Source organism: Anastrepha obliqua, chromosome 4 (assembly GCF_027943255.1).
Source record: "Anastrepha obliqua isolate idAnaObli1 chromosome 4, idAnaObli1_1.0, whole genome shotgun sequence".
Lineage (NCBI taxonomy): Eukaryota > Metazoa > Arthropoda > Insecta > Diptera > Tephritidae > Anastrepha > Anastrepha obliqua.
Genome location: NC_072895.1, coordinates 33,661,608 through 33,683,789, shown reverse-complemented (window position 1 = coordinate 33,683,789; position 22,182 = coordinate 33,661,608). Strand labels below are relative to the sequence as shown.

At 39.0% G+C, this 22,182-nt stretch overlaps 1 protein-coding gene across 1 annotated transcript; it reads right to left on the bottom strand.

The window, feature by feature from the left end:
- Window positions 1-813: 813 nt before the first annotated feature.
- LOC129245653 (uncharacterized) lies at window positions 814-20,354 on the bottom strand. Its single transcript, XM_054883961.1, has 5 exons — window positions 20,247-20,354; window positions 20,051-20,164; window positions 19,678-19,916; window positions 1,045-1,155; window positions 814-982 (listed from the first exon to the last, which is right to left on the bottom strand). Exons 1-5 carry the CDS (start codon window positions 20,352-20,354, stop codon window positions 814-816), a joined length of 741 nt encoding a protein of 246 aa, XP_054739936.1.
- Between the last annotated feature and the right edge of the window lie 1,828 nt (window positions 20,355-22,182).

Sequence of the window (22,182 nt, the reverse complement as noted above, 5' to 3'; positions counted from 1 at the left end):
TTGTTTTAAAATCATTTTATACAAAAGATTAAGTCTTTTATTTATCGATGAGGCAGTACAAAGTCTGCCGGGTCAGCTAGTATATAATAAAAAAATTAATAATAATAACATTAAAACAACAGGTATTATTAACAAACTTGGTTTTATTTTAAATTCTTCAAGTGAATCAAATTAATAATAATCAATAAGAAGGCATATGCAAATACAAATACGTGAATTAATATATGTACATATGCGCATATACATACACATATACGCTCACTTAAGTAGGAGAGAGCAAGATGTCGAACGTTGCCGTTCGTTTGCTTTGTCGTTCGTTCCGCGCTTTCGTTTGCAGTTCATTCAAGGTAACGGCCATGAGCAAGGTAACGACAAATGAGCAAGGTAACGACAAATGAGCAAGGTAAGGACAAATGAGCAAGGTAACGATAAATGAGCAAGGTAACGCCTAATGAGCAAGGTAACGACACATTTTTTCGTGCGTGCAGCCGGCTAAATCGAATTATAAGACGTTTTCACGTCAATAATATCCACAGCAAATGCAGCTCGAGGGAAACCTGAATATCAAATGAAAATATCAGCACTCTTCTTGTTTGAGCGCCTAAACTCGTTCGAAACAATTGGGAAAAGGCCAAACAGATTTTATATTCACAACTTCTTCTTTTGTGCGTTGTCTTTCGCCAAATAATCTCTCACAAGCAAAAATGAGTGAGCAGGTGCATTATCATGATGCAAAAGCCATGACTTTTTTTCGATAATTTTGCGCTCGTTTTTTCAGTATTTATTTATATTTAATTCTTTACAATCTTCACTCTATTTATCGCCCATTAAATCATCGATAATATCACCAAGCGGCGCTGAAATCAGGTCTAATGGGTTCTCTTCGCATTCGGTCGCGTAGTGTTCGCACATCCCATGAGCGCCGTCCATCTCGGCTTGATAGTAAGAATGTGGCAGATTTTCGTTTGCCGATGTGCTTGGACTGAAAATTTTGACAAAATTTAATAATAATAAAGAATTTCCATTTGAACTAAGGCCTCTTACGAAAAAATTATATGCACTAATGTGCCCAGAACGCCGTTAACTTCACCGAGTCCAGAGGAATTCGTCTCGCAAATCAAACGCAGCAGACAGGGTTCGCCGCTGTAGCCGCTTCTGCAATTAAAAAATGAAAAGTTGGATTTACATAAGAAAAATTAAATTAAATGCTGAGAAGCAAGTCTTAGTTTCTGGTTAGAAAATTTAAGTGGTGTGAATTAGGGATGATCGATGTTAGAAAAACATCGATGTCATAATCGAAAGCCCAACATCGATGTTCGATATTTGTCGAAAACTAAACATCGATGTTGGCTAAAGTTTAAACAAACTTAAAAGGTATATATAAAACACAAATAAGATCAAAAAGATACACAACTAAAAATAACATAAATACAGTAAAATCGTTCGAAATTTATTAAGAAACAGAAGATCAAATTATTACAAATTCCTATATTTTTTATCCACTGACTGAAGGAAAAGAAATTTTGATAGAGAAGAACCCTTCAATATATTTCTTTGCTGGTAAAGAGGAGAGCCAGCTTTTGAAAACAGTCTTTCGGATGGCGTTGATGTAGCGATAGTACTCAAATATTTCACTGCTTTTTTTTAAATTTCGGATAAGTGGAAGCGATGGCATTATTCCAAACTTGGACAGGATCTTGTTTGAGATCAGACACTGGATGAGATCAAATGAGTAAATTATGACAGCCAACGCACGCACAACATAAATATTTATCAACAAACAACAAACGAAAACGAAACGAACAGAAAAGAGGCTCTCTCTCTGTTTTCTGTTCTCTCTCAGAGAGCGTGAGCGCGAGCGAGACGACGAAGAACGTCAATGAAGGAAGGGAACAACCCGTGCGCAGTGCGCACTCGCTCTACTCGCTTGATACTGTGGATGTAAGTTAACATCGATATTCGATGATCGATTCCGTTAACATCGATGTTACGATATTTTTCGTATAGCAACATCGATGTTAAAACATCGATGTTTTTGCTTTCAACATCGATGATCATCGAACATCGATGTTCATCGAGCATTCCTAGTGTGAATGTAAGCGATAGAGCAAAATATAGTTCATGCGGGGGTTGATACTTAAATTTTCAATTATAAGTATTTATACTTCAAGTTCCAAAATGCCTTATCGGTTTTCGAAATAATATCCATGAAGTTCACTATTGGAACCAAAGAATTGGTGCAAACGCATCAACCGCTTCTTCAGTCGCCATAAAACGTGAACTTGCATTTTATTTTTGGACTGCGCGAATAAGGAGAAATTACTGGCTGCCAAAGCAGGACTTCCGACCGAATTTTTGAATACTGAAAAACTGACTTCTTGGCATTGTGGTGATGAAAAATGATCCAACGGATTTTTCATTATTCCCAGAACACTGCTCTATATATTCTAATGACGCTGAGGTGACATATTCCGAAGTGCTTCACGGGCGAACAACTCCTGTTGGGTTTGGATCACCTTGAAATATCCATATAGATCTATAGTTTTGGGTTCATATCTAATTCGTTACTAGTCGCGTTTTTATGCACGTCTTTTGATATGGTGGCTGGTAGGTAGATGAGTGAAATGATTCAAGTAACACTCTGACACTCCCCAAGTAGTACTACATCGCCGTTTTGATACCAGTATGAGGCATCGAACGGGAAGATTTCTACAGACAACCACAGCTGTTGATGTAATGGAGAAGGTTGATGGGATTAAGGTTGGCGCACTGTCCTAGGCCGTCGAAGAGAGGAGCAGCCAGTGACCTTAGCCGTCTAGCTGCCAAGCCCGTTAATTTAGGGAAAATCCCTGCTCCGACTCCCGATTCCATCTTGAAGCCGTCAGAAGGTACTAGCTTCGGTGCAGATTCCCGCTCGTTCTAGGCCTGCCTTTTTGGAAGGATTGCTTTGTCATTACAGAATTTGGTCAATATCTCCTTGCACCAATCAACAGATCCATTTTCCAACTAATACTCCAGCATGTCTCAATCGCAAGGTAGACCACCAGACGTTTATAAGATATAGTAGGGAGCAAAAGTGTTTCCATAGTTGACATTCTCAACTTTGTGGGCCAATAAAATGCAAACGAATGAAGCAAATCAAAAAAACCTTTTGTTCTAATAATATGTCTTTAATTCTTAACAAATTGCCGTATATGATAAAAACAAAACAGAATGAGCAAAATATTCAAACAAAAAAAAAACCAAAACAACTCACATGTGTACAATTTTGCACCTTTAGTGAACAAAATGAAATATGATATTTTTGTGTAAGTAATATATTTTATTTGCAATCTATCTTAATATAATGATATTCAGCAAATTAGGTCTTATAATCTAATAGCAGCGGTAGTATTTGCACAAATGCAAAACTACTTATAAAATTACGATATTTGTTCTAATATTTGATCTTAAATGTATTAAATTTCAATTGTACTAATGAGTTGCTTATCTTCATATAGGAACTTATGTATTTTATAAATAATTTAATTCAGCAAAATTAGAGAAATGGCAAGTCTAAGATATGATTACGCTTCAGTCGTATTGTTTCATTACTTGAGTCTAATAAGCATATAGCATTCGTATTTACATGGTTTGACAGCCGTGCAAGATATCTGTTAGAAAAGTTTGGAATTTCACTCTTTACAAATGGGATATCTAAGTCCTTGTGTATTGCTTCATTTGTGACAAACCAAGGGGCGTTAACAAGTGCACGCAAAGTTTTTGATTGGTAGCGTTGCAGGATTTCTATATTCGATTTGCTACCAGTTCCCCAAAGCTGTATACCGTAGGTCCATACAGGCTTTAAAATAGCTTTATATAGTCTTATTTTGTTTTCAAAACTAAGCTGAGATTTACGACCAAGCAGCCAGTGCATTCGCTTGGTTTTATTTTTAAGCTGCTCTTGTTTGGCCTTAATATGGGATTTCCAAGTAAGGCGTCGATCTAAATGCATTCCTAAATATGTCACCTTGGTATTCATTGGTATTACAGCATTATTTAAAAATATTCTAGGGCAGTTATCTTTTCTTAACGTAAAGATGACATGGGTAGACTTGTCGGAGTTAACTTTGATCCTCCATTTATCAAGCCAAATTTCTAATATATTTAATTGGTTTTGCAGCAAAGAGGATGCTGTTGCAGGTGAATCGCTAGAAGCTATGAAGGCTGTATCGTCAGCGTAAGTAGCCACTTCCACTTCTTCTGTTATTGGCATGTCGGAAGTAAACATTGTGAATAGGACGGGGCCCAACACACTACCCTGGGGCACACCAGCGCTAATATTGTATATTTCTGAAGACGCATCTCGGTGTCTAACATAAAAGTGCCTTTCACTCAGATAGGATTTAAGGATCAAATAGAAATGTGCTGGCAGGAGTTTTTTAATTTTGTATAGAAGTCCCACATGCCATACTCTGTCGAATGCCTGTTAAACATCTAAAAAAACTGCAGAACAGTATTGCTTCCTTTCTAGTGCATCCCTAATTACATTTACAACCCTGTGGCATTGTTCTGGTGTGCCATGTCTTGCCCTGAACCCAAACTGATGTTCGGGAATGATGTTGTGGTCCCCAACTACTGGTAACATTCTCTTCAAAAATATTCGTTCGAATATTTTCGAGAACGTTACAAGCAAACTAATGGGGCGGTAAGACTTAAGAAAGTTTTCGGGTTTATTTGGTTTTGGCGCCATAACAACAACAGCACATTTCCATTGTGTTGGGTAGTGATTTACATTGAGAATGGCATTGTAGATTATTGTAAGGAATTCAATAGCTTTCTCAGGTAGAGCTTTAACTACTTTACTATCAATGCAGTGATATGAAATTAATATTTTGTCCACAGACCCTTATTAGCTATTACACCTTTTATTCGGTTTGGCATACTCTCGGCCAACTTCTCTATGGTTTCTTTTGGAATTCGGTTCCACTCCAGTTCTACACGCTTCCAAAGATCGTCTAGGTTGGATGGCGCTGATTGATATTCCCCGAGCCGTCGCTTCACGATTGACCACAGGTTCTCAATCGGATTGAGGTCGGGACTTTGAGCTGGCCACTCCATCAACTTAAAATTTTGGCTTTTTAACCATTCGCGGACAATTTTGGCAGTATGCTTCGGGTCCCCATCTTGTTGAAAAGTAATTTCCTCTTCGGGATATGCACACTTGTCCAGAAAATTTGATAGTTGGGTTTGCAAAATATTGAGGTAGTCTTCTTTTAACATTATACCATCAATTTTTTGTAATGGTCCAATGTGTCACCAAGTAAAGCATCCCCAAACTTTGACATTGCCTCCTCCATGCTTGACGGTTTGCTTCACATGGTGTTTTTGAAGCTTGTCGCCCGGTCTATGCCAATAGTATTGCTTGCCATCCGACTGAAAACGGTTGAACTCGGATTCGTCTGACCAGATAACACGTTTCCAGTCATCTAGAGTCCAGTTTCTGTGTTCCCGAGCAAATTTCTATCGAGCTTTGACATTCTTCTTGGATAGAGCTGGTTTATTTTTTTTCACACTTGCCACATATCCAATCTTAGCCAGTGCTCTTCTAGCTGTCCACCGACTCAGGTCTTTTCCTATGTCCATAGATGCCTTCTTTGGTGTTAGGAACTTATCAGATCTCATTTTCGACATCATTAGTCTGGCGTCAGAATCTTTTAAGAGGCGTTTACGGCCTTTAATAATGTTTTTGGGTGCAACATTTCGTCTTTTTTGGACCTTGGACACCGCTGAATGGGAAATCTTAAGCTGATCTGCAATAGCACGAGTCGAACAGCCACTTTCAGTTAGGCTAATAATACTATTTTCGACATCAGACGAAAGCTTCTTCATTTTTTCGCGGTACTTTATAGACTAATTGCTAAAATCAACAAATCTGCTTCGAATACATATAACGGTAAAACTGCATGCCTATTGCTGAAAAGAGAATTAAGAAATCAAACAAAAGTAAGAATAACGGAAGGTGCAAAATTGTACACATGGGAGTTGTTTTGGTTTTTTTTTTTTAATATTTTACTGATTCTGTTTTATTTTTATCATATACGGCAATTTGTTGAGGTTTAAAGGCATATTATTAGAACAAAAAGTTTTTTTGATTTGCTTCATTCGTTTGCATTTTATTGGCCCACAAAGTTGAGAATGTCAACTATGGAAACACTTTTGCTCCCTACAGTATAAGTTTTCTGGCAAAATAAATGTTTGATGATAAATGGCAAAAAACAAAATTGTGAGAGTAACTTTGTCTGCCACGTCACCAAGGATTCGGCAGCGGAATTCTGCCCGCTCATTTCACATCTCTTCACACACTCGTCATTCGTTGTTTAGACGGTAACGAAGCAACATGGGTGAAAGTTGTGTTGAAATTTTTTCCTGTACCACCAACCCAATCTCAGTTTTTTTCATAAACAAACCACTGTTGTTACCATGGTACAGATCCATAAGTAAAAATACTCTCACTCATTCACAGGTCGTCAAAACATGTCCCAGCGCCACTCTAACATTTCAATACCACTTTTGTAAACGGATAATAACGAGGAATAACCTCTTCATTCCAGCAAAATTTCTTATCGGCTAGCATTGTTTCTTGATCTGCGAACAGCCAGTAGTCGCTGGAAGCCAAATCTGCCGAACACGGTGGATGTGCGAGCAATTCGAATTACTCAGAATCATCAACACGTTTTTGTTTTTGATCAATAGGGAGCAAACGCGGCACCCGCTTTCAACAGAGCTTTCTCATAGTCAAAAGCTCATGCAATTTAAAGCCAACACGTTCTTTTGATATCTTCACGATTGCAGCTAACTCACGCAACTTCACTTTTCGATCATTCATAACGATTTTGTGAATTTTTTGATGTTTTCTGGTGTTACCGCCTCATTTGGACGTCCACTGCTTCGTGCATCATCGGTGTCTCTACGACCACGTTTGAAGTCAGCAAAGCATTGGTTTATTGTTGTTTCTGATGAAGCGGAGTCCTCATAACACTTTTCATGCCATTGCTTCGCTTGAATGGTATTTTCCCTATCAAAAAGCAGTGTAAAATTAAAACACGAAATTCTTTTTGAAAGGACACAATAAGACGGTGTTAATGTAGGTAAATTCGAAATTCTTTTAATACGAGGGGTGCCTTTTATATTTCGGGATTAGAGAACAAAAACAAATTTTAATCATCGAAAATCACTTTATTGTTTTTCAAAATATTCTCCATGAAGATCTATACACTTTTGCATGCGTTTGAACCAATTGTCGAAGCACTTTTGCCACTCTGAATGAGGTACCTCCAAAACATACATTCTGAATGCCGCAACCGCTTCTTCAGGTGTCGAAAAACGTTGACCTCTCAGTTTGTTTTTTACGTACGGGAAGAAAAAGAAGTCAGTCGGTGCCAAGTCAGAACTATACGGCGGATGACCCATTAATTCGATGTTTTGGGTGCTCAAAAATGCAGTTGTTTGAGCCGATGTGTGAGAGCTCGCATTGTTCTGGTGAAGAGTGATCCGTCTTTGGCGATTCGTTTTCCTAATTTCTTGGAAGACAACTGGCAAACAAATGGTTGTGTACCACTCAGAATTTACTGTTCTGCGTTGTTCTAGTGGTACGGTTGCGACATGTCCAGTTTTTCCGAAAAAACAGGCGACCATTTGCTTGGAAGAGTTTCGTGCGCGAACAACTTTTGTTGAATTTGGCTCATATTGAAACACCCATACAGTCGACTGCTGTTTACTTTCGGGCTCATACGCGTAAATCCATGATTCATCACCTGTCACGATGTCATAGACGTGTTTCGAAGCCCCGCGATCGTATTTTTTGAGCATTTCCTTCGACCAATCGACCCAAGCCTTTTTTTGAGCGATTGACAAATTGTGTGAGATCCAACGCTAACAATTTTTCTTGACAGTCAAATGTTTATGCAATATTGAATGTATGCTGGTCCCACTAATGCCTAAGATTGTCTCAATCTCACGATAGGTCACATGACGATCTTGCAATATCAGTTCGCGCACAGCATCAATGGTTTTCGGAACAACAACTGGTTTTGGACGACCTTCACGAAATTCGTCTTGGAGTGAACTACGACCACGATTGAATTCACCATACCATCGATAAACACTGGTCCTTGATGGAGCTCCATCGCCAAAAAATGAATTAAGTTCATCCATGTAATGTTGCTAAATTAATCCACGTCGAAAGTTGTAAAAAATAACCGCTCGAAAATATTTACGATTTAATTCCATTTTTGGACCGAGATGAATCTTTTAAGTTACTGTAAACAACACAAATAGAGCTGGTATTTCAAAACGTTCTGAGTACGTAAAAGCCAAAAAATGTCGAACTTTGCGATACAGCTGTCAGTTGCCAGATTGCAACACCAGGGTTGCCAAATCCCGACATATAAAAGGCACCCCTCGTACAACTGAGTTTTATCTACTTCATCAAAGAGATGAAAACCCCAAACTTGTGCGGCGTAACTTTGTATTGCTCTTGAGACTTCCAAATAGATATTCTATTGGCTTGGGGACTATGAACTGTTTTTATATTTTACTAGCGAAAACCCGCCCGTTCCGTTGGTCGTCTTTAAAAAAATCTAGATTAATTAATAAAATTAAGCCGAAAAATACTGTGTGTTTTTTATAAAAATTCTCGCGCATGAATAGTAATGAAAGAAGTTTTGAATAGTAGTAGCAATTAAAAAACGTTCGATGTGATTTACTTTATTATTGTACTTTTTTTATTGTAATGCTCTTTGGTATACAATATTTTTCGTTTTTCCATGCGTTGTTGAATAAATGAACAATACCGATGGCTTTCCAACTCTTGAGCATGAAACATAAAGTTGGCCATGAGAAAAACATGGGTATTCTAAATCAATACCACAAATTGGAAAGTTTGGCCTTGTGACTTATTAATAGTAATCGCGAATGCAAGGCGAACAGGAAATTGAAGACGTTTGAATTCAAACGGCATATCCGATGGTATCATTGGTATTCGCGGTATTAAAACGTCTTCACCAGAGTATTTCCCATTCAAAATTGTTGCTTCAATGATTCAAGTTTAGCATGTGTGGCGGTAATCCAGGTAAATCAAGGGAATTCAAAAATTCAGTGGGATAATTTACAATATGATCTTGATTTGCAACAGTGTCAACGGATCGATATGTTTGTTCTGGACTTGGTTTGTTAGCCAAAATAGCCGCATTCATTTCATTCACATCTTTATTTTCGCCAGCCATGATGGCTCGTTCACTAAGCCAATCATGATTTTTGTAATTTTGAGGCAAATTTGGGAAAATACTTTGAATTAACTGTTCTTTCGTTTGACTTATTTGACAAAAGTTTGGTTGTAAAGTTATTAAGCCAATTAAATTATCGACAGGAACTTTGCCATTTCCAATATCCAATAATTGCTGTGAAAATTCAGCAGTTGATGGATCATTTTGCATTAGAACACGTGCATTTGTAGTTAGTTTGAGTGTTTGAACATGTCTCTACAAATATGATGATTTCAAACATGCAGCCAATTCATCTGCTACAGTTGCTCGAGGAATAACAGGCAGTGTTTGTCTAAAATCACCTGCCAGCAGCACTAAGGCACGACCAAACATTTCATTTTTACTACGTAAATCTCGTAATGTCCTATCAAGCGCTTCCAGTGACTTCTTATGTGCCATCGTGCACTCATCCCATACAATTACGTGTGCGAAAAAGCGGAGAAGGAGAAGAGAACTGTTCTATTCCCCCCCGCTTTAACCCAGCTATGTGTTCAGGTGCAAATGACTTTTTTGCGTGAAGTCTGATATAAAATAAGTTCTATTTACTCTTCTTAAATTTATACAAACTTTTTCAGGCGAAGTAAAAAAACTGACATATATTTGCTTCAACCGTATGTTTGTGAGTACACAGGTAACACGTAAATATATGAATGATATAGGTAATATCTCATATTAGCATAACCTTTCTGCAAAAAATTAAGGAAACGATCACCAATCATGCCGGCAATGATACAATGAATTTTTCACTATAACTGACTTCAGATTAACGTTTATATAATAAGCGTATATGTAAGATTTTAAAATTTTTTTAGAATTTTTTTTTGAATTTTTAATAATAAGTGGTCTTCCTCTTTCTCTTTTTCTTTTTCTTTCTCTTCCTCTTTCTCTTCCTGTAGCTATTCCTTTTCCTCTTCCATCTCCAGCTCCATCTCCTTTCTTTATCCCGCAAACGGGCAGTAAAAATTGCTTCACTTAAAAGCTTCCATCAACAGCTTCCATCTGATACCCATACTGTACAAACACATCCAAGCGTACCTTGGACCACCTTTTCGGCTATATCTCGAGACCCTGGTCACCCAGAGATCTGTAAAATACTCTGTATTAAAGCACTCATCAGTAGCTTTAATTTGATACCCACAATGTAAAAACACATCCTAGGGTTACCCGGGTCCTCGTTTTGGCCTTCGGCAGCGCCACCTGGTGGCGAGTGGAATCAATAAGCATATTATACTAACCTTCGCCGTGGAAAAATATATATATAAAGGTTGTCAAAAAAGTCTTGCGGTATTTTTATTGAATTTTCAATTGTTCATAAAATTGGTTATAATAATGCGATTTAAGTCAAATATGCGCCGTTTTGTTCGATGACGAGTTCCCAACGAGATGCCAACTTCATAATGTCCCCCTTATAGAAGCTCGCTTCCCTATTGTCAAAAAACTCGGAGAGCCAATTTTCACAGGACTCTCTTGTGGACAACTTCCGACTACCAAGCTCGTTCGCCATGGACACAAATAGGTGGTAATCACTTGGTGCGAGATCCGGACTATACGGAGCTTCTGGCGCGTCACCAAAGATGTGTGTGGCCTGGCGTTGTCCTGATGGAAGACAATTCGGCCTCTGTTGATCAAAGATGGCCTCTTCTGCATGAGTGCTGCATTCAAGCGGTCCAGTTGTTGGCAGTACAGGTCCGGAATGAGCGTTTGGCCATAGGGAGCAGCTCATAGTGGATGATTCCCTGCCAATCCTACCAAACACACAGAAGAACCTTCCTGGCCGTCAATCCAGGCTTGGCCACCGTCTGGGCAGCTTCACCGCTTTTCGACCACCACCGATTGCGCTTCACGTTGTCGTAAGTGACCCACTTTTCATCGCCAGTCACCATCCGCTTCAAAAACGGGTCGAATTTGTTGCGAATCAGAAGCGATTCACATGCATCCATACGGGCAAAAATGTTTTTTTGCGTCAAGTCGTGTGGCACCCATACATCGAGCTTCTTTTTGAATCCAAGCTTCTTCAAATGGTTTATAACGGTTTGATGACTCATGCCCAGCTCTTGGCCGATGCTACGGCTGCTACTATGCCGGTCTCTTTCGATCAATTCAGCGATTTTATCGCAATTTTCGACGACAGGCCTTCCGGACCGTGGCGCATCTTCGATCACCTCTGCACCAGAACGAAAACGTTGAAACCATCGTTGTGCGGTGGAAATGGAAACTGTATCGGGTCCATAAACTGCACAAATTTTATTGGCAGCATGAGATGCATTTTTGCCTTTATCGTAGTAGTACTGTAAAATATGCCGTATTTTCTCTTTATTTTGCTCCATGTTTGCGACGCTATAACTCACGAACGACTAAAAGCAAACAACAATTAATCAAACACGTGTTAGCACGTGAAGAGAGCTTTCCAAAAAGCTCTAGCGTGCACCGATGCGACGAATACAACTAGAACTACGCGCTTGCAAAGACAAGCTTGCGAAAATACCGCGGTACAAAAAATACGTGCGGCAAATAGCAAAAACACACTCACTTAACCGACGCACCGCACACACGCGCGTTATCGGATTTCAACCAAACTTCACAGAAACCTTTGCCAAAGCAACACCAACAATGTGTGAAACTTTCATTGTTTTCCTTACACGCATTGCTGAGATTACCCCGGACAAACGCACACTTTTTTCGGCTTAATTTTTATATTATATATTATATATAGATTTTATTTTACAATGATTTATTTGCTGTTTGGCAAAGGCTAAGTATTCATTCGATGGAACTCTTTCTGCTCTACAAAACTATGTTAATTGTATTTTTGAGCTATTTAATTTTTAATTACTTTTGAAGCTTAGAAATGGAATACCCAAACGGCAAAAATCAACATTTTTGGCACCTGCTCTTCTTTGCTTTTCATCGAGGTCAAAAAGCTGCCAAAGCAGCCCGATACATTCGCGACGTGTATGAGGAAGGTGTTATAGGCGAAACTACAGTACGGTTTGCAAAGTTCAAAAATGGCGATTTTGACGACGATGACACGTCCCGTAGCGGAAGGTCTCCTAAATTCGATGTAGAACGTATTAAATCACTTTTCAAGGAGCGGATGAACGGTCGCCAAACCAGTCGTGAATTGACGGAATAAATGAATTGCAATCATAAAACGATTCCCAATCACTTTCATTCAGAAAGATTTACCGAAAAATTTGGAGCCTGGGTGCCTCACGAGCTCAACGAAAAAAGCAAAGAAAGTCGCCTTCGAATTGCTTCTCAGCATCTCGCCCGCCATTGAGCAACACGCGGTCATAAACAGCGCTTTTCGTACCGAATCGTCACTGGAGATGAGGAATGCAGCCCATACACCAATATGAAGCAAAGAAAGGAGTGAGTGGCTCCAGGAGATACGCCAAAGTCGAGAGTCAAGCCGGAACTTCATCCAAAGAAAATCATGATAAGTGTTTGGTGGGACTGGGAAATACTCGAAAAGAATGCCACGATTAACAAGGAGTTCTACATTGCCCTGTTACACTGCTTGAATGAGACTATCTGACTGAAAAGACCTTTACGATAATGCCAGGCCCCATGTTGCACAAATCGTCAAGCCGTACTACAAGAGCTCGAATGGGAGCATCCGCCGTATTATCCATACTATGCACCGACTGAATGTTTTCCCCGCCTTTGTTGTTGTTGTTGTTGTAGCAGCATAAACATTCCCCATACTTATATACGGGGAATGCTGCTGGAGTGACAGTCCTTGGCCGGATATAAATCCGAATCGTTTCGTTAACGTAGAACCAACTGTCGTGAAAACGCCTGTCGCTAGCGTCAGTTGCTGTCAAGCAGTGTGAACGTAACATGGTATTTAGTGATCTCGTCCGTTTTTGAATACAAGCAAAATGACGAAACGATTGGAGCAGCGTTACTGCATCAAATTTTGGCATCGGTTTAAAAACGGCGAGCCACGCTCTGGTCGGTCATCAACATGCCGAAATGAGCATGTCATTGCCAAAGTGAACGCTGTAGAGATGCGGGACCGTCGTGTGACTATCCGAGAAATTGCAGAAGAGATAGATATCAGCACTTTTGCGGATCACTCCATTGTGACCGAAGATTTGGCCATGAAAAGAGTAGCGGCTAAATTTGTGCCGAAGCTGCTGACGGCGGAGCAAAAAGAACTTCGTGCTGAAGTCTCATAGGACATGCTGGACTCCATAAACAGTGATCCTGACTTCATGAATACCATTATCACTGGTGAGGAGTTCTGGGTGTACGGGTATGACCCGGAAACCAAAATGCAGTCGTCACAGTTGAAGCATTCCACGTCACCAAGACGTATTCAAAACCCGACGAGAGCACTAAATACCGTTCACACTGCTTCACAGCAACTGACGCTAGCGACTGGCGGGAAAAATTCACGCATGTGCAGGAAGGTTACAGGTCTGCTTATGCAAGCATGCGTAATTCAAATTTGTCAGGTGTTAGAAATAAAAAACAAAGTCGGATACTTTTCTAACAGACCTCGTATAATTTTCCCCATTTTTCCCTCCGCTATGTGCAAAAATTGTGATGCTGCTAAGTATTAATTGCAGTTAACGAATTCCTATAGCAATTTGAAAAGCGGATATCTTTTGAAGTCGCAGTAGTCCGGAAAATGTCGATAACTCGTATTGTTACAATTATTACTTCGGTTGAAAAAAAAATTTTTGATTTTTCCCTCTTTATCGCAAACGCTCTTTTTCATTAAAAGTAGTAAACGTTTCCTGGTTTAAAAATAGTTATCTTAGACGCTTTCGCCGCGCCACTTCTCTGCTCGTTATGTCTGGGCCCTGCTCACTTGACGAAAAATTTGTTTATTTATACCAGTTGCTTCATCAATCCGCCACTTGCCAACACTTGGCGACACGAAGAGGCCTTTTCTCAATATTCAATTTTTCTAAGCTTTTTCCTTCCTTATTTTAATTTCTTCCAAATTTTACTAGGTCCCCATATCTGCCACTATAAACCCAAAAGGGGAAGTGTAAAGTGTATAATGCGCGTTTTTGTGACGTATCTATTTTCGTAACAATGCAAGTAATTTTCTTTGACAACAACAATAAAATCATGTTTTGTGTGAAAACTTCTGTCCCTTTTCAAGCATCACTTGTTTCGCACTTTCTTTGGTTTTCAATCAAATTTGTTGATATAGTTATGCTTATGGAATTCAAACAGAACACGTTTGCATACGTATGTATGTATGTACATATGTGTGAATAATTTAATTAGTCTCTTCAAATCAACTGACAACGGCAAGACGAAAGATTTACGCAGCGAACGCGTTTTTTGTGATTTTTTTATCGTATATATGTAAGTAGAATTCAGTATACGCGGAACTGCAACAACACTATCAAAAGCAATAGCCACTTCTTCGTGCGTCAATAATTAGAGTAATAGACAGTTGCGTTCAAATAAATAGTAGTGCTGGTAAACAACGAGCAAAGGGTGTTGCTTTGCCTATTCCATTTCAAATATACCGTAAGATGGCCATCGAGCTCAAAGTTTGGACAAAAAATAACAATTAAAGTTATGTAACCAAAAGTCAACTTTTCCTCTATTAATTTTTTTATTTATTTATTTATTTATTTATTTACAAGAGTAATAAATAAAGGGTTTTCCAATAACAGGTGTTACAGGTGAATGGATTGCGCTAGCGAGAGGTTAATCATCTCTTGGTTAATCATTTTTTACGGAATTTGATGGTATTGATCTGGACAACATTTATTTTCAACAAAACGGCGCTACGTGTTCCACAAGCAACGAAACCATTGATCTCTTACGGTAAAAGTTTCCGGACCATATTATCTCTCGAAGAGGTGATCACAATTGGCCACCGAGATCTTGTGATTTAACACCTTGTGACTTTTTTCTTTGAGGTCACATGAAAGAGAAGGTCTACGCCAACAGCCCACTGTCGATTCAAGACCTCAAAGTTGGAATTCGTGAGGCTATTGAGCACATAGGGCAGCCACTTTGCAATTCGATTATGGAAAATTTCATGAAAAGGATATTGTCCTGTAAGCGTGGTCGTGGTGACCCATCCAGTTATCTGCTTTCTGGACCATTCCCATGGCGTGCAAATGTTTACCGACGATTGATCTGTCAACATCCAACACTTTAGACATATCATCAAAGGTTCGACATGCGTCTTGATCCCATGATTGTTGTAGTTGAGTATCGGATTTCTTCGGTGCCCCTTCGAGATCACACAGCTCATTGTTCCATCGCATGCGAAAGTCGCCGTCGTCAAAGTGCAAAGGTGCAAAAATCTTCCGCAAAATCTTTCTCTCAAACACTCCAAGGGACGCCTTATCGGATGTTGTCATCGTCCAAACTTCCGCGCTACGATAGGACGGGCAGCTGCATAAATTCCAATCGGCAGGCATGCTTTCATCCGACCATATTTTGGATGCATGCACTTGCACCAGCCTAGTGCAGAACATTTACAAAGGGTGTGTTCTGAATTTTCAGTGCCCATTTGTACACAGAATCGGCAGATGATGGTCTCAATTTTATTTAAGGGGTATCTCAGGCTACAGTGGTCTGTAAAGTAACCAGTTAAAAGTTTTAAGTCTACTCTTCTGAGTGAAAGTAGTTTATCAGAAATTCCTCTGTCTGACGTTAAGAATTGTTTCGCTTGGCGCTGACCCTTAGAATTACGCCAGTGTTCAACGAACTTCTTCTCCTCCCACATTCCGAGAAGTTCGTTGATGTTGCGTTTTGTAACAGAAAGGCTCAAGAACAATTAGAAGCATTTTTGCCCCTTTTTTAGCTAGATGGTCTGCTATTTCATATCCCTTGTGTCCAGGGGTCCAGCCTAAAAATAATGTGTTGAAGTTCCCTAGCATATTAAGAACATTCAGGCAGTCATGTACCATTTTTGAGGTGATTGTAGTTGATAGAAGAGCTTTCAAAGCCGCCTCACTATCTGAAAGTATGTAAATGGGGGTTCCTCTCATTTTTCTACGGAGACATTCCCTTACACATATCTCTCAATGGCATGTATTTCTGCCTGGAAGATAGTTGCATTGAGACCCATTGGAATCGGTTCTTTGAATTTAAGTCCATTGATGCCCGCCCGTGTTCTGCCATCTTCTAATTTCGATCTATCTGGCATCCGGGTTTGAAGGTAATAGAATTATTTTTCCAAGTTTATTAATAAGAACTTGAACGCTGCTGAAGATAATGATTTTGGGAAATATTTTATCCACCCTGTAAATAATAGGATTTTGTCGCAAGTTTTCTAAAATCTTTAAATGCCTTCACTTTTTTGACCGCAGATGTCTTTTAATCTTAAGCAACTCTCAAACGACGCTTCTTTTTCAATTAAAAATGAAAGCGGACACAGATGAGGCAGTACAGTGTATTGGGATCATTTACCGCATTTCGTTGCTTAACTTTAGGCAGCCATGCTAGGGCAGCGTAAGTGACTATAGGCTTAACAATTGTAGTGAGTGTCCAGTAAGTCTTTCTGGGACTGAGTCCCCATGTTTTTCCAAAAAGCCTTGGGCAGGTAATGCAAGAATGCTCTTGTGGCTTTTGCAGTAAATTTCTCAAGATGAGAACTCCAAGTGAACGTTTTATTAAGGTTGATGCCAAGGTAAAGTAGCAGACTAGATAATAGACGAAAGGTAGCGAGAAATCAGTGTCTGTAGTGATAGATAAGCTGCTCTGAAGGCCTTGTCAGACCTAGTAGTAGTGAACTGCGAGCCCTAATAAGACTAATTACGGAGCACAGTCCGTAAGGACGACATAGCGCTCATTTATGTCAATAGTCTAATAATCCAAAAAAAAGTGTTTTAGATAAAAAATAAATAAATAATTGGCGCGTACACTTCTGTTAGGTCTTTGGCCGAGCTCCTCCTCCTATGTGTGGTGTGCGTCTTGATGTTGTTCCACAAATGGAGGGACCTACAGTTTCAAGCCGACTCCGAACGGCAGATATTTTTATGAGGAGCTTTTTCATGGCAGAAATACACTCGGAGGTTTGCCATTGCCTGCCGAGGGGCGACCGCTATTAGAAAAAGAGGTTGTCTGTAAAGTCGGTTTACTGACGATAGTTTAACGTGATAACGTCATAAGAAAATACTGATTGAATGGTTGCATTTTTCAAAAGAAAATTTTAATTTTATTTGTTTGATAGATATTTTGTATGGATATAGAGAATGAGTTAACATTAACATAACATAATATACTTTAACATAACATAACATAACATAACATAACATAACATAACATAACATAACATAACATAACATAACATAACATAACATAACATAACATAACATAACATAACATAACATAACATAACATAACATAACATAACATAACATAACATAACATAACATAACATAACATAACATAACATAACATAACATAACATAACATAACATAACATAACATAACATAACATAACATAACATAACATAACATAACATAACATAACATAACATAACATAACATATCATAACATAACATGCTGTTCAAGCAAGGTAACGACGCATTTTTTGGTGCGTGCAGCCGGCTACATAGAATTATAAGACGTTATCACGCCAAAAATAATAATAACATTAAAACAACAGGTATTATTAACAAACTTGGTTTTATTTTAAATTCTTCAAGTAAATCAAATTAATAATAATCAATAAGAAGGAATATGCAAATACAAATACGTGAATTTATATATGTACATATGCGCATATACATACACATATACGCTCACTTAAGTAGGAGAGAGCAAGATGTCGAACGTTGCCGTTCGTTTGCTTTGTTTGCTTTGTCGTTCGTTCCGCGCTTTCGCTTGCAGTTCATTCAAGGTAACGGCAATGAGCAAGGTAACACTAATGAGCAAGGTAACGACACATTTTTTCGTGCGTGCAGCCTGTTAAATCGAATTATAAGACGTTATCACGTCAAAATGTTTTTATTAATTTTGCTTTCACCGAGATTCGAACCAACGACCTCTCTGTGAATCCCGAATGATAATCACGCACCAACCCATTCGGCTACGGCGGCCGCAGAAATAACCACATGCTCTTCTTTTATGATGTATTACAACATATTGATAATATCTGATTAGATGAAAATGTATATGTATTTAAATATCTCGACATTTTGGTTTTTTTGGTTATGACACTATGACAGTTAATTAGCGAAATAGTCACAATAGGCATCATTGACGATCCACTGTGCACATCTTGTTTATAGGATGACAAATTCCGTCGACAAATAGCTAAAATTCATAAAAAATCTGTGAAGTTTTCTTAGAAGAAATAGAATCACCAGTTCACCTGACCCTCTCTATCCTTTAAATGCTAACTCTTGGCGTTAAATAAAATTAGCATTATTGACTGAGTGCTTGGAAAAACCTTTCCGGCCAACAACAATTAAATTCCCTTCCATTCCCACAACTTGAATTAATGTGTCGCATAACTTCCAAACCAAGATAATCAAAGAAAACGAGTAGTAAGGCTTTCACTTTTGACCGACTTTGACGTGTTTTTTTTTTTGGGGTTTCGACTCATGTGGATAGCGCCATTCAGCCATTCAGCCGCCTGTTGACTGGTTTGCATGTCAAACTCATAAACCCACGACTCATCACCTGTTATGATGCGCTGGATAAACGTTGGGTTCGAATTCACTTGCTCAAGCATGGCTTCAGACACCTTCTTCCGATGAATTTTTTCAAAGAAATTCAACTCTCTTGGCACGAGTCGAGCAGCCACTCATCTCATGACCCATTGATGGTGTAAGATGTTGTGAATTGATTCGTGAGACACGCTAAGGTCACAAGCTACCTCCCTCAAATTTAAATGATGGTTTTCCAGCACCATTTCCTTGACTTTGTCGACGTTTTCATCCGTTGAAGACGTTGACGTTGATGGGCGACCAGACCGGGGCTAATCTTCCACGACATTTCGGCCCTCTGCAAAATTATACCACTCGTAGACCCGTGTTTTTGAAAGGCCATAGGCTTTCTGCTACATTTTCAACGATTCGCTTTCAAATTTTCAACGAAATCCCGTTCAAAAAATTCTTTGTTCGATATTTATTTTTATATTTTATAGTGAAAATCGCAGAGCACACCTGCGATTGACTGATATATTTAAATGCCAAAAACAAGCTAATTGACAAATCACGCTCAAACTCTGCGACACTACAGAGGACAGTTGTAGCAACATTCCAGCAAAAAATGTTGAACATTTGTGTAGCGCGTGCGAGGAGGAGCTCGACCGAACACCTAACAGAAGTTTACCCGCCAATTATTTATTTATTAATCCTTTTAATTACACTGTGCAGATCTTTTGTGCAAAATTACGCAATTAATGCATCAAAATGGCGCGTTACTCACCTCTCAAATCTATCCTTGAGTATGTAATAGAAATGTGTGCGCGTTAATAATGATTTCACCGTACTTTTTCGGCGTCGTCGTCGTTGCGCACCTTCTCTTCCATCACTTGTTACATTCGCTGCAGGCTTTGTTGTTGTTGCTGTGGTCGAATGGGTGCAATTGGCACAAACCTCTGTCTGAGACATTTGACGTGATGAATAATCACCTTTAATAAATATATCTTCGTAATCAACGCCAGTCTAAAATGAGAATGCGAAGGCCAAATTAATTTTGAAATCAAGAAAAAAATCACACTTAAAATTGTGCGTAATGTTCATTTCCAGCACCAATAATGTATTTGGTTTTAAAGTGTTATCAGCACTATATTACGCACCGCGATTGGTGGTATATTGAACGTATAGGGTAAATTGTAGTTCGCTTCGAAATTGTACGAGACGAAGATGTTGCGATTCGGCAACTCCAAGGGCACTGCAATGGCGGCAAACATCTACATTCAACCACAGGAAACAGTTATTTGATTAGAAAGCATTATATTAATTTTTATTTTATTTATTATTTTCAACACTTACACCGTAGCAAGAATTAGTTGTGAAAAATGCATCAGCATCGCACAAATTGCAATGCCATAGTAAACTATAAATTCCAATGAATAAACCTGTAATTTGTTTTAATGCCATTTTATAATCACATTGAACTCAATTTCCTATCCACTTTTTTATTTTTTTTATTATTAATTTTTTTTGCTACTGAGTTTCTTAAAGACAATACAAAGCGCGCACGCGTCCCTTCACAGAAACACCTGAACATCAACTAAATCCTTCAATACAACATTTGGGCTTACAAACTATTCGCTGTAAGTTGAACAATGAGTGTATGAGAATAAATTCATATCTTTCATTCTTCAACTGGAGAGAGGCACGCTGAGACTCGAGAAAAGTCAAAAGTTGCTGCTAATTGGAATTGTCAACAAACCCAAGAAATGAGGCAGCAACATTGTCGCATATCAGAAATTCTCAAATGTTGGCGGTTTGCAGCAGTGGACGTCGGTAATAGCAACTGCCTTGAGTCGTTGAGTAATAATAAATGCATGTAGATCTGTGCGTTAACTGGATAAAGTATTCGTTGAGATTTTTTTACACTTAACAGTACACAACTGGCTTTCTCGAAATCGCCAGCGCTGACTTACATTTATTGCACTAAAATCCACAGCACACAAAAATTACACAGTTCTACCTGTTTTTTTATTTCTTATACATTTAAGATTTTAAATTAGATTTGTGGGAGGTTGGACAAGTTCAAGCACTCAGTCAGGAGACCATTGTACTAGAATCTTCAATTTTGTGGACCTTTATTGGCACTATAAGGCGAGTCGCCTAACCTCCTCCTTCTTCTTCTTGATTGCTACGATAACCGCTTAAGCGATTTTAGTCGAGTTTAACAAAGCGCGCCAGTCGTTTTTCTCCCCTAGTGAATCCAAGTCCTTCTCCACCTGACCTTTCCAACGCAAGGAGGCTTTCCTCTTCCTCTGCTACCACCAGCTGGTACCGCATCGAATACTTTTCGAGCCAAAGCGTTTGTATCCATTCGGATCGCCGCTGGATCTTTATTTGCTGCGCTATGTCTATGTCGTCGTATAGCTCATACACCTCATCGTTCCATCACCTGCGTTATTCGCCGTTGCCAACGTGCAAAGCTCCAAAAAGCTTCCGTAGAATCTTTCTCTCAAACACTCCAAGGGAAGCCTCGTTATTGCCCGGTCTTCTGCGCCATACCTTAAGACAGGCATGATGAGAGCGCTATAGAGTGTTAGTTTTGTTGTCGAAAGAGGCCTTTACAACTCAATCGCCTACTTAATCCAAAGTAGCACTTGGGTTTCAATGATGTCAATATCATCGGCATGCGCCAACAATTGTGCGCTCTAGTAAAAAATTGTTCCTGAGCGACTAAGTTCAGCGACTTACCCGATCTTTTCCAGCAACAGATTCATCAGCAAGTCACACGACAGCGAGTCACCCTGTCTGAAACGTCGTTTAGTATCAAATGGCTCGGAGAGGTCCTTCCCAATTCCGAGGACGCTGTTGGTATTGAGCAAAGTCATTTTGTATAGTCGTATTTGTTTTGCGGGGATACCAAATTCAGATATCCGACAATTCAGACGAGTCGCCTAACCTACTAAAATAATACAGGGTGGCTGATGAATTTTGCTACATTAAGCAACTCAAATAACTTTTTTTTTAGTGTATTATTTTTTTTTTCAAGTTGAAGGTCATTAAATTTTATTAAATGTAGCTTAACTAGTTTTAAAAATAATTGAATTTAAATGCCCCCCATGCTCGTTGACACAAGTGCGGCATCTTAGTAAAAAGTTGTTCATTGCTGCTTTGAGAGTTGCGACAGGAATAGCCGCAATTGTTGCCCGAATGGATTGTTTTAGTTCATCCAAATTTGTTGGCTTTGTTTTATAAACTTCTTGTTTACATAAACCCCACAAGAAAAAGTCAGGTG

Bases quoted from the DNA above. Each gene is read 5' to 3' on its own strand.
- LOC129245653 (XM_054883961.1), bottom strand. From the start codon at position 20,354: ATGGCATTAAAACAAATTACAGGTTTATTCATTGGAATTTATAGTTTA. The intron at 20,165-20,246 runs GTAAGTGTTGAA...GGTTGAATGTAG, and splicing joins CAACTAATTCTTGCTACGGT to ATGTTTGCCGCCATTGCAGT. The intron at 1,156-19,677 runs GTGAGTAACGCG...TTTTAATTGCAG, and splicing joins CTCAAGGATAGATTTGAGAG to AAGCGGCTACAGCGGCGAAC.